The sequence below is a fragment of the Gekko japonicus genome, unplaced genomic scaffold, assembly GCF_001447785.1.
Source record: "Gekko japonicus isolate JY-2015 unplaced genomic scaffold, Gekko_japonicus_V1.1 scaffold477, whole genome shotgun sequence".
Taxonomy (NCBI): domain Eukaryota; kingdom Metazoa; phylum Chordata; class Lepidosauria; order Squamata; family Gekkonidae; genus Gekko; species Gekko japonicus.
In genome coordinates this window covers 468,405-480,896 of record NW_015174289.1, presented here as the reverse complement: position 1 = coordinate 480,896, position 12,492 = coordinate 468,405, and the positions used below count along the sequence as shown (strand labels likewise).

Here is a 12,492-nt window from a genome sequence, read left to right as displayed (position 1 = left end):
AATGGTGTATTTTAGTTGTTCCTGGATCATATTACCACAAAAATCAGGAAAGGGGCATTTGGTAATTCTGGGGCTCCTATATGATGATGTTTCAAAGCAGGCAGTTGAACAGAGCGCATTTTTTTACTATCTTGGTGACTGAGAGGAGCACATTGTATTCATAGGCCTTTCACTACTATCTTCTATCAGTCTGAAAATGTAGTATAATAACATGACTCACAACTGCCTACTATAAACTAGAGCTTATGTAATCATTGCATGCCCTGACCTGGATGTCTCAGGCTAGCCTGATCTCATCAGATTTCAGAAACTAAGCAGGGTCAGCCCCAGTTAGTACTTGGATCATGGATGGGAGACCACCAAGGAAGTCCAGGGGTGCTATGCAAAAGCAGGCAATGGCAGAACCACCTCTGAAATCTTTTGCTGTGAAAACCCTACAGGGTTGCCGTAAGTTGGCTGTGATTTGACAGTATTTTCCACCACCAATCATTGTATAATGCCCCTTGTAATCCAATCTCCATTTCCCAATTTCCAAAAATTAGAAAAATAATGATGGTTACACTGGCTCAGCAAAGGAGACGTGTAGTGAATATGAGATGTAAATGTAGTTCCATGGCCCAGGATTTTCCCAGTACTGTAGCTTAATATTTCTGCACTTAGAACAGCTGTATTTTAATATGCTTTTAATTTATTCCTGGGATTTGTTCCAGGATCGAAGGGTAGTATATAAATAGTCATGAAAATAATTGGTCCTCATATGAATATCTGCATGATGGTATTTTGCAGGAAAAACTAGGTAACAAGGTTTGTCAGAGAGTGCAGTTTCTCATTCTTCCCACATAGCCGATGAAAGTAGTAGCTTGTTTAAACTCCCAGGCTGAAAAGACTGAAAAATACTGTGGGTCATTGTGACCGAGTCTCTGTTGAAGAGAGAGGGCTGAAAGCAAAAATGTCAGTTTGCAATGAAATTAAAAGCATAAATTTCCAGGCTTTTAAAATCTACCTGCTGATTTAAATCACTGTATTATGACTTGCAGTGCATGAGGGACATTTTTTGTGGAAAGTGTTTACATTTCAGGTAGAGTTGGAAAGGTCATAGAGTTCTAGTTTTTAGCTGGGTAACAGAATAATTCGACTTTTCTCTTCCTTTGCTTCTTCCTCATGAGGGTTTTGGATCATTGTGCAGACAAGTAATTAAGTGCGCGCACACACAAAACTTAAAATGTGAATAAAACTTTGTCGATCTTAAAGGTGTCACTGGACTCATACTTTGTTCTGCATCCTAACATTACAGTATAATTGTGCGCTATAGCTGAGAACAGAAATCAGTTTTCTAGACCCTGTTGGAAATGCTTCTGAATTCTGAAGAGAAAAGGTACAGTGTGAGCTGATAACTGTGACAGTAATATTGTCTTCTGGTGTCTAGGTACATGCTGTGTAAGTGAGCATATGTGTGGTTATACTTAGTAAAATCAGCTACCTGGTTTCTTCTTTTGGTTCTGTGTTGATATTTAGACACATGTCCATGAAGCTTATATAAGTGCTCTTTAGCATTTATGTAATTCAGGCTTCTCTGCTGTGTGCAGAAGTGAGGTCTGGACAGAATAAGAGCTCTTGAGTGTTTGGGCCTTGGTCAGCTTGCGTAATGTTTGAGTTAGAAAATAAATTGCCTGTCACTGAAGTTGGCCTTTAGATGTTCTACGTTTTGTGTAAGCGTTCTCTGCCTCCCCCCTTCCTTTTTGGTGTTGTTTATTTCCTCTCCCTCCACTCCAGTCTATGTTCTTCTTCATGACTATAGTAGATCCAGAGTTTTACTAAACAACATCTAAGACATGGCAATCAGGAATGAGTGTTTTTTTAATTTTTAACTTGTGTTTATGCTTCCTTACCAAGAGAGAACCTGAGGATCTTCTGTTGTCAAACTTGGGGTGGAGTATTGATAGAACTGCAGTTGATTTTAATCCCTTTAATATCCTAGCGTTTATTTGCCGCTTGATTTAGTCACAAATGCAACACAGATCTGGCACAATTAATGCCTGATAAAATCAGCATCTTGAATTAAGGGTGAAGTGCATGTGTTCATGTATGTGCCTATACCTATGTCCCTATACTTATGAAGAGGTGTGTTTTTGTTTTCCGCAAAAAAGCAAAGGCGCTGCAGTCAGTGGTCCGAAAAAACGCCTCTTGTGCTTTACCTTGACAATGATGCTGACTGCTTTTTTAAAAAATTCAGTAGAGTTGGTGAAAATTGTCCACTTCTGTGGGGGGGAAATGTAACCTGTTGCCTCCCCCTTCTCCTGCTGCAGCTCTAGGATATTTGTTCAGCTGCTTGCTACCCCCACCATGGTGTAGTGGTTAAGAGCAATGGGTTCTAATGTGGAAAAGTGGGTTTTTGATTCCCTGCTCCTCCACATAAAGCCTGCTGGGTGACCTTTGGCCAGTCACAGTTCTCTCTGAACTCTCTCAGCCCCACCCACTCCACAAGGTGACTGTTGTAGGGAGAGGAAGGGAAAGGCAGTTGTAAGCTGCTCTGAGACTGTAATGGAATTTCGGAAAGCAAGGATTGGAGGACTAAGTTTGGTGTCTTGTAGGTGAGCCTTGGCCCTGGTTCCTAACAGAGCATCAAGTAGAACAACTTACTTGGTATTTAGTAGAGATGCTGTGCTCCCTCGAAGACTTTGCAGTCTTCTGTCACGAAAGCTGTGTGTTTATTGTAGTTTATGCTACATTGCTTGACTTGAATTTTGGGGGCAAAAGCATTAATATTTGTTCGTTTTGGACATCTGAGGGACGCATTTGTAAGCTGGAGAAGGAGACTGGTTATTTTTTTCTAGAAGAGCTGTAGCGTTTAGAGGGAGCTACTTTAGTTAAGACAAATTAGGTGATTTGGTTATGGTTATGTTGCAGACTTCCAGTTGCCTTCCTCACAATGGCAGACTATTTTGTCTGGTGAACTTGAAGCTGCTTATCTGCATAGGACAAGGGATTACCATGCTGTGCTTTTCTTCCCAGTGGAGATGTTGTTGGCCTCTGAACATTTGTGGGAACCAGTTTGACAAGGGGTTGAGAATAAAAATGAGGAAGCAGTAACTAATGGAGCGACAAGCAGCTAACTCCTTATAGATGCTGGTACTCTTTTTTTGTAGCAGCAAATATTAAGGGAAGTGTTACATTCAGTGTGTAGAAGAGCAATAAGGGTTTTGGTGATTTTATGGGTCCTGTTAGCTTCTAGGGCTCTTGGAAAGAGTAGGTCTAGGTAGGTGTGATCTTATATAATCGTTATATAATTAGCTCTTTGTTAGGGTGCTCCGGGGTGGGAGGGGCTCAGAATTGCTCAGTTGTCTGAAGAGTTGAGACTGCTGTTTTATTAGCTGGCCTAGTAAAAGCTGCAGAGTTTTTAAAGACTTGGCACAGGGATGTCTGGCAGGGAAACTGTCTCCTTTCCAATGCTTACTGGCAGGTGAATTTATTTATTGTACGTTTGTTTGGGCCAGGATAAAACCCGGAAGAATGTGGCTAGTACTGGACTGGGTTAATATTTGTCTTGGTTTACAAAGTAAGGATTTGACAAACAACTGCAATTTACCTGCTTGTGTGTTGTCCAATACACAACCTCTCTAGGAAAGTCTTATGCACATTTTCCTTTTGTAGATGACGCTGTAAAGATTGCACTGCTTTCTCTGACAACCCCCACCTTGACTAATTATCTAGAGAAATTTTCCTTCATTTCATAGTTACGTGACATTCCTATGGCAACTAAAATAACGGTTCACATGGACACACAATAGGAGCAGTTTATTTGCAGCTTCCTTTGAACCCAGGGTTCTCAAACACCAAAGTAAGAAATTACTAGGAGACAGTTCGTATTTTCTCTCTGACACCCCCTCTCCCCATAGTTTGCATATTTCTTGAATGTTATCTCAGCCAGTATAACACTGGCAATTGTGGATTTCTCCGTCGGTGACTGTGGTAGTAGAGCCCATTAAAACAGTTCTGTCTTTTTTTGGGGGGGGGGTCTTCTTGAAAAACCCTCATTTTGGAGAACTTAGTATGTACCTTGATCCCCTTTTGCAGTGGTACTTGCTCTGCAACTCATAAAGAACCACCTTTGCAATTGTCATCAACCAAAAGAGCCACTTGAGTACTGTATGCCCTGCAAACCATCTCACTGAATGTGCACGTACAATAATATAACAATATTAAATATATAATGATAGCCTTTTTAATTAGCAGATTACCTCTGGATTGTCTCTCCCCATCACTGTTGAACCTTATCTAGCTCTTGTATATTTGGAGGGAGGGGAAGGGCTTCCCTCTGTGCCTTCCTACTCCCTCCTCAGTGTGAGGTATGAGAATGAAATTTCCAAGGTGCCTGGAAGGAGGGCTAGTGGGTTATGGAACAAGGAGAGTAAGATGTATGTAGGGCGGGAAGAAAGAGTATTCACAATCAGTTCAGTGCTACCTATAATACCTGGCACTGAAGCAAATTCAAGCTGGTTTTAGTGACCACTTGGATTCAGGCTGCGAAGCTTTTAAGCTTGTGGAGACTGGATATGATAAGGTTAGAGAACCCTTTCCACTTTGATCCCGTGGCCACAAAATCCTTCTGTGTTTTAGGATTCTGGGGAATGTCCCAGAGTATGTTGTATGTAATTGCTATGAATAGAGAAGGTTGCTGGACCCAACTGAGTGGGATATAGAAGGGCCATTCTTATATTGTGTTGTGCAATATGGAAAAATGACCCAGAATTATGGTTGGCCTTTGTGTGCAGTAGAATGTGGTGGCAGAACCCTGCAGTGGTAGGCTGCATAATTTAAGGCAGCATGTACAGAATGCCATTTCTACCTCCCCCCTACAAGTAAACAATAAAAATAATAGCTCAGAGAGGAAAGGTTCAGTCCAAGCTTGTTCATTGCTATTCTAGTTTTCTGACTGGAAGTTTTTTACATGGGGTGTAGTGTGTTAAAATAGCATACCCCACTCCAGTAATTTGAGTATGGCCCATTCTACCAGTATAGAAATCTGCCTTTACATTTTGGTAGTGTAACACTGCAATAATAGCTAACAACATACAAACATGGCTGACACTCATACTCTTGGATCCTGTGAGAGATCCCCACTGGTAGAAGGTATTTCCTTCCTTCAGACCAAGATGTCCTTCCTGCCTGCTGGTGCCCACAATGCCTACTGAAGTGGTGCTTCTGAACCCATAGGAACACCATGAGTACTAGAAGGTCAACAGTGGGAGGGGGATGTAGGTGAAAATGTCCCCCCTTTTTGTCAGGAGAAATTTCCCCCTGGATTGAACCTGCCTGTTTTTCTGCTGCTGACCCGTTTTTAGGATATAAATTACTTTTGCTTTTGACACAATTCACCAAAGCAGAATGGGGGAAGGGGAATTTAAGGAAAAGGACCAAGGAGATGCAGACGGAAATTGATTGGGAGAGAAGCAAAGGAAGTGGCTACTTCAGTTAGGCTGAAGCCACAAGATTATGGCTCCCTTATTCCATCTTGGTTTGAAAGGGAATTTGGGAGAGCAGCCACTGTCGTCTGGGGTTTTGCAAACAAAGATGGTATGTATGGGAGGAGTAGGTAGAACAAACATTGCCTTTTTATTTTTTTTACAGATTGGTCATTCTGATCTATCTATCTTTTCTGCAATGTGCTGTTGGGTCCTAATGTTTCGTTGCTTCTTTTGCTGCAATGTTATGTGAAAACAATATAAAAATGTACTACAGGTGCTTATGAAAGCTGTGGCTATCGCTAATATTTGATTTTTCAGTCCCTTAGAATTATGCATGAACTATGGCTTTGTTTTTGGCTCTGGGAAAGTCACTGGTTTAATGACTCATCCTGCAGAATGTGGTCACATGTGCTGCTGTTGGTGCTTCCTATTGCCCTATTTTATCCAATCTTTTGAACTAGTTATATAATTGTGAATGAAGGGGGGAAGGCCACTGGTGCAAAAGAGCTGCGGCTAATATTACTAACCTCCTTTGACTTGATGTGCCAGAAATTGTGATTTAACATGGATAGCAGATTTCTAGTTTGAGAAAATCCAGGAAATTAGATTCTGCTTCCAGTGCTGGGACTGCTTAGAGTAAATACATTTAATCTTTAGTCTATAGGCTCGTTTGTTGTGACATCTCTGTTGCCACATGCTTCCCTAATGGGCCTCTCTGTACTAGAAAATGTATCAAGTTCACGTTGTGGCCTAGAGTAAGCTTGCGGCAAGAGAGAGGTCAGCTGTGGTTCAGCTACACTTGTTGCTTGTGTGAATATCAAATAAATATTTGATATCAAATAAAAGAGCAAATAGCTCTTTGCCCTGTTGATCAGACTATACAGTTCAGTCCTTTTGTTTCCTTTTAAAATGCTTTGTTAGAACAGAGGGTTTGATTTCTTTTATTCGTAGATTGGAACTGGGGGAGTCAGAGGCTTGCTGGCTTATGAAATGGTTCTTGGCATACTGTGACACTGTTAGATTCAGATCAGCGTTGTCCTTTTTTTCTTACCATATCCTGACTAGCAGTAACATATGGACAATTCAAATGTACCCTTTGTAGCACAGGCGCTGGGTCTGCATGGTCCATGCTGTTTGAGTGAATATTATGGTTAATGAGGAGGTGATGGTGACCTGGTAAGTAACCACATTATCCTGACTCTGTGGTTCTAGTTTTACTGAAACAGTATAGGGCCACATAGAAGCTGCACCCATGTTGCAGACCTGCTTTGAATTGATCCTATCCAGAGAACATGATTTTCCTGATTATAGGAAGTCCTTTACAACATTCATTTTGGCCACTAGGAGAATGTGAATTGCTGGTCAGGATCGTTGTGTGTGAGAAACTGTGCCCATACTGACATTCCTCATTTCTTTTCCTGCCTCAGTGGGTTCCTGTGGTGCAGTTTGTGCATTTGTAATAAAAACATCTGTGACAGGCCTTTTCTATCAACTGAGGGTACCCATACATGATTTGGGGAACCAGGCTGGTTTTAAGCTGTAAGCCTTCCCCTCACTTACAAGACGTTCCTGGTGTGGCAGTTGTAAAGGATTCACTGCTGTGAGGTAGGTTTTATGGTGAGCAAGTAGAACATGGAGATCACTGAGACAGGAGTTGTCTGTAAATAGCAAAGAAGTTTTGTTTATTTACAGGTTGTTTTAAAGAGCAGATCAGCAGCACAGGTCTCCTGGTAGATAGAGGAGAAACCTGGTGGAGGGACAGAAACTTAACCTAGTTATGGCTTCAGAGTGTGGTCTGAATTCTCTTTAATGCTTACAGGTATAAACAGGCTTTCACTGACTAACCACTAGGTTGCATCCTTTCACAAACATACAGGATTCCACCCATATCAGCCTGCCCTTTCCCAAGAGTCAGACTAAATGGTACGAGGTCTGCTCACCAACAGAGTTGGGTCTAGCGACCCACTACTCTATCCTCTCCCAGAGGTAGAGCTCAACAGCTCTGCCACACGACCAGGCCGAGCTGCCCTTCAAACTATCTGTTATTTTTCTGAGGCAGACCCAAAACTTATCACTGTTCAGTGATCTGTTCAGAAAGATCTGAACTAAACCCTGCCGTGCTTCCCTCCCACTTCCCTCCCACATTCCATCCACCCCGTGAAAGGATATTGGATGCTGAAGCAGCACTCCCATAGGCTCAGCTGAGTGGGGCAGGGCAGCCTCCAGTCTGTCACAACATCAAAGAATAATATATGAACTATTTGTGGAAAGTGCCTCTATCTGCTGTGTCAAGGAACAGGCCAGAATGTTTAGAAGTGGGTTGGCTGGAAAGGTTCCACATGTCACTAGAACTTGTGTGTGCGTGTGTGTGTCTGTGTGTCTGTGTGTAAGACTGGAAATGTTGTCTGTTTAACGTCTCTAGGACGGAGATGTTGTCTTGGAGGCCAAATGATCAATAATAGGAATATAGGAGTTGGATCCAGGGAAGGTACTAACAGTTGTGGATCTTTCTCAAACTACCCTGCCCCCAGCAAAGCTATTCCATGGCTAAGTTTATTCCTGGGGTTGTGGGACCCATGTGCACTAGTGGTGTGGGTTGGATTGCTGCATAGGGAAGGGGGAAGGGCACAAAACCACCCTTTCTGCCTTTGTGTCAGCCCAGCTCAGCTGTCAGAACAGGGAAGAGAGGACAGTTCCACACCTTTTGCTATCACTTGTTCAGCTTCCTGACCCATATGGCTGTTAGTCTACACTGTAGACTCTATAGCAGGAGTGTCAAACGTGCAGCCCATGGGCCGCATCAGGCCCGCACAGAGTTTAAAACCAGTCCCCAAGCAACTTTCTTCTCCTGCTTCCTTTCCCAGGGCTCCTCCTGCAGTTGCCTAGCTTGCTTTTTTCTCTGCTCTCTCAATGGCTCTTTGTTTCCTGTTTACTGCCTCTTGCCCCCCCCCCCCAGCCTCCTGGCTGCTTTGTGCCAGAGAGGTACAAAGAAAAGCCTGCCTGCCTGCCCCTCCCCCCTCTCAGAAACACACACAACTTCTGCTTTCTTCTTTGGGACTGCTCCTCTTCTTTTGGGGGGGGGGAAGGGAGGAGGGAAAAAGAAAGAGAGAGACTCAGCTTCTGCTTGCTTCTTTGGGACTGCTCCTCTTCTTTTTTGGGGGGGGGGGAGGGAGGAGGGAAAAAGAAAGAGAGAGAAAACAAAATTGGAGTCCCGGCTTTAAAACCAACAACTTTGTGGGAAAGTGGGCGGGTGACAAGCACAATGTACATTGAGGAAATTATTTTGGCTTATTCTGAAAAGTTTTTTTTAAAATAAGATTGGATTTCTCTGTACCTATCTGGATTGATTTTCTTTCAAAAAGACCCTGATTAGGAATTAGAACACTTGGATTAGTCCTTATATCTTGGAAAGTGGAATGATTTCAGATGCCAAATGATAACAGCACACATTGGTAATGAGACAGGAAAACTAGGTCTCAATGCAGTCGAAATTCCTGCTACTCTTAGGTCAGCAACTGAATATTGTGGTTTCTAATAGACTTATATCCATCCTTCTAGACTGATTCCTTCTGGATGGAATTGAGACCTAGATTTCCTGTCTCATTACCAGTGTGGATATCTCCATGCCTACTTCCCCTCTGCATATCACACCTAATCCAATCATGCCTGCTATTGTCATTCGGTGTCTGAAATCATCTTTATAAAGTTTACATCTCTGGTATCTTGTGTTACATTTTATAGCATGCATGGCCCGGCCCAACAAAGCAACATTTGTGTCAGATCTGGCCCTAATAACAAATCAGTTCAATACCTCTGCTCTACAGGGTCCCATGACCTCAAGAATAAACTTTCCCGGGGTTGGAAAGAGCTGTTGGGGCATGGGGTGTGGAGAAAAGATTCATAGTCCTTACATCTGCAAATCACCTGACCCAACCAGGAATCAACTCTCTGAACTTGAATCCAAATTAGTATGTGTATAAAAAAATGAAAAACCTTGTTTTGATGGATGCTTTTGTACAGCTCACTGTAACTTTGCATTTTCAGACCAGACCCATGAAGCAGTTTTTAGCAGCGATCATGTGCAGCATGGTGAAGATGGGGAATGGCAACGCTCTACTTCAACTACCTCATCTCAGAGTGAACAGGCAGAGAAACTGTTGCAGAATCAGCACAAGAGCCTGGCCTCTGAGGACACCAAAAAGAAGAGGGCTCAGAAACCTTCTCACATGAGGAGGAACATAAGGTGAACACCACTGAAAAAAGTACTTCTGGAATAATAGGGACTCTGGACACTTTAGCAGGTTGCAAATCACCCTCTAGTTTCTGGTGACATGTGAAGAGCTCCTAACAAATGTTCAGGTGGGAAGGAAATCACATTAGTGAGGTCCTGAAAAGGAAAGCTATGGTACCTCTGGTAGTTATCAAAAAGGAAATGCTTTTATTGCTTCAGATATATTAAACACAAATTTAGAAGGCATCCAAAGAGACAGTATTGTGTAGTGATAGTGACAGATCTAGAGAGATCACCAGCTTTTCTGTCCACAGACAGCTCCAGATATGTTGTTTCACCAGCCACTTATGTCTCTCATTTGGAGATATCCAAGTCACAGGAGAGCATTTACACTTGCTAGAAATCAAGCTTTCCCTTCAGCAGTTCTAGAAGGACAATATTAAAAAGTCCCGATGGAAAATAGGTTATACCCTTGTAGTATAGGGGAGATTGAAAATATAGAATATGTTCTATTTCGTTGCCCTTACTACCAAGAAGTTTGTATTAAGTTTGTCTCCCCTATAATTAGTAGGTACCCTGGCGGTCCAGAACCAGTGTGTACGAATTCTGTTAGCTGAGGAAAATCTGCTGATTTGAGCAAGTAGCACGAGGTTTCCTGCGGTCGCTTACAGAATTTGGCAGATAAAGAAGGTTTAAGAAAGGTTAAAATTGTACTTTTAAATATTTTTAAAATATTTTATTATGTTTTAAATATTATATTTATTAATAGTCTTTTAAATTGGAATATATGAACCTGTTTTATTCTGTTCTGGTCAAGGACCATTTTAATAAAGATTGATTGATTAATAAAGATTGACAGTGTGTCATGTTAGGACCAGATAGCCATGGTTTCAAATCCTTACTAAGCCATGAAATCCATTGGATGATCTTGCACTAGTTGGAGCCTCTTTACTTTAATTATAAGTAAAGAGAGACAGCGTTCTGTGCGCCTTGGTGTTTAGTCATGCTGGCCACATGACCACGGAAACGTCTTCGGACAGCGCTGGCTCTTCGGCTTTGAAACGGAGATGAGCACCGCAACCCTAGAGTCGGATTCGACTGGCTTTCGAGCAAGGGAACCTTTACCTTTACCTTAAAGAGAGACAGCACCTAGTGCAAGTTGTATCTCTCAACCAAGCCTCCCTCAGAGGGCAATTGTGAGGTTGTTGAAGATAGGAAGTGGAGGAGAATGTTTCAAACAACCTTGAGCTCCTATGAAAAGGAGCAAGAGAAAGGTGGAGCAAAGAAATTCATAATATAGATCACTTGGTCATTGTTATGCTGGTTGAAAGAAAGCTTATTTGTAGTATCATCACGTGAGAGAAAGAATATAATCTGATGCTCTTTCTTCTCAGCCAGCATCTTCTTTTGAGCTCTAGCAAGAATTAAAGGGAAGTGCAGCCTTTCAGCAAGAAGTCTGATTTTCTTCTTTCTGGCATGTTTGCAGTTCACAACTGTGGCACATTCAAGACAGGGGCAGGCAACAGTTATTTTCTTCTGGAATAATAATTTTATAAGCAGTTTACCATCCAGAAGCAGTGTGAGACTGCAGGGACCAGTAAGAGCCCATGGTTTTACACAGGGTCTTCCTGGTCCAGAGAGCTTTAACTAAGGGCAGGGAAGAGGTGAAGGTCTTAATCTCCCCTTTGCAGCTTATGGCACCCCCTAATAATACAGTTGAGGGCCTTCCTGCTGTTTTTTCCTGCTGAGTTGTTTGTTAATTACAAAAAAATTAACAGTACTAAAACCCTTACAGAGCTTTTATATTGCCCTTTTAAAGACTACTTTGCTTTTTATTCTGGTCCATTGCACATAGAAGTCATGTTTTCCGTAGTCAAAAATCAGTTCCACAAAATATTGTATTAGAAATTACAAGAACAATAGGATATCCTGTTAACTCCAGAAGTGGTTCTTTTAAATTTGTGGTCTGATCCACCCCCAGCAAAATATGCTCAGGAACTGATTACATTGCTACTTTCGGCGGCAAAGACAGTAATTGCTCAAAAATGGAACCAACCAACAATTCCTACGGTACATCGATGGATTTCTAAATGCTGGGACTTACTTGTTGCAGACAAAATTGCATCCCAGATAATAGCAGCAGCTTCTCCAAAGTCGAACAATCACTTTATGGAAAGATGGTTTCCCTTTTTTTACTATGTTTCTAATTGTTCATCCTCTTTGTATAAGTTACCTACAAAATATAAGAATATCGCTATATATTGATTGTGTAAGAATCTCTGAAATTGTCAAAAGGTAAAGAAAAGTTAAAGTGTACCTTTTCTAGTAGATAGTTAAGTTGTATGTTTTAGTTAAAATTGTTATATTATAAAAAAATAAAAATTATATGTTAAAAAAATTAGTTTCACCATCTTGCTCTAGCATGTATTAAGAAAGATCAACATGTTAGTGTATCTTTCAAGCCACAAATATCTGTGCTTTATTTGGCTAGAAGATTATGGCCTTTAGGGATTTTCTCTTGTTTGTGTGGAGGCGAGTGTTAAAAGAAAAAAGGAATTAATTCCAAACAGAATAGATGAATTTGTTTTAAAATAATATATTTTGTGTTTGGGGACTCAGAAAACTGCTGCGGGAGGACCAGTTGGAGGCTGTGACTAAAGCCGCCCAGCAGGAGGAGTTAGAAAGAAGGAAACGACTTGAGCAGCAAAGGAAGGATTACCACGCCAGCATCCCCACATTACCTCTGGAGTTTCTCCCAGGTAAGCAGCACCAAATACTGAATGTAGCTCAAACCAA

General features: G+C 41.7%; 1 protein-coding gene across 1 annotated transcript in view; it reads left to right on the top strand.

The window, feature by feature from the left end:
• Positions 1–12,492, top strand: part of RAD54L2 (RAD54-like 2 (S. cerevisiae)) — a 48,610-nt gene that overhangs the window by 15,336 nt on the left and 20,782 nt on the right. Inside the window, exons 2-3 of the mRNA XM_015424017.1 lie at positions 9,510–9,708; positions 12,316–12,455. Coding sequence (XP_015279503.1) covers positions 9,510–9,708; positions 12,316–12,455 — 339 coding nt within the window. The remainder of the gene's footprint in view (positions 1–9,509; positions 9,709–12,315; positions 12,456–12,492) is intronic.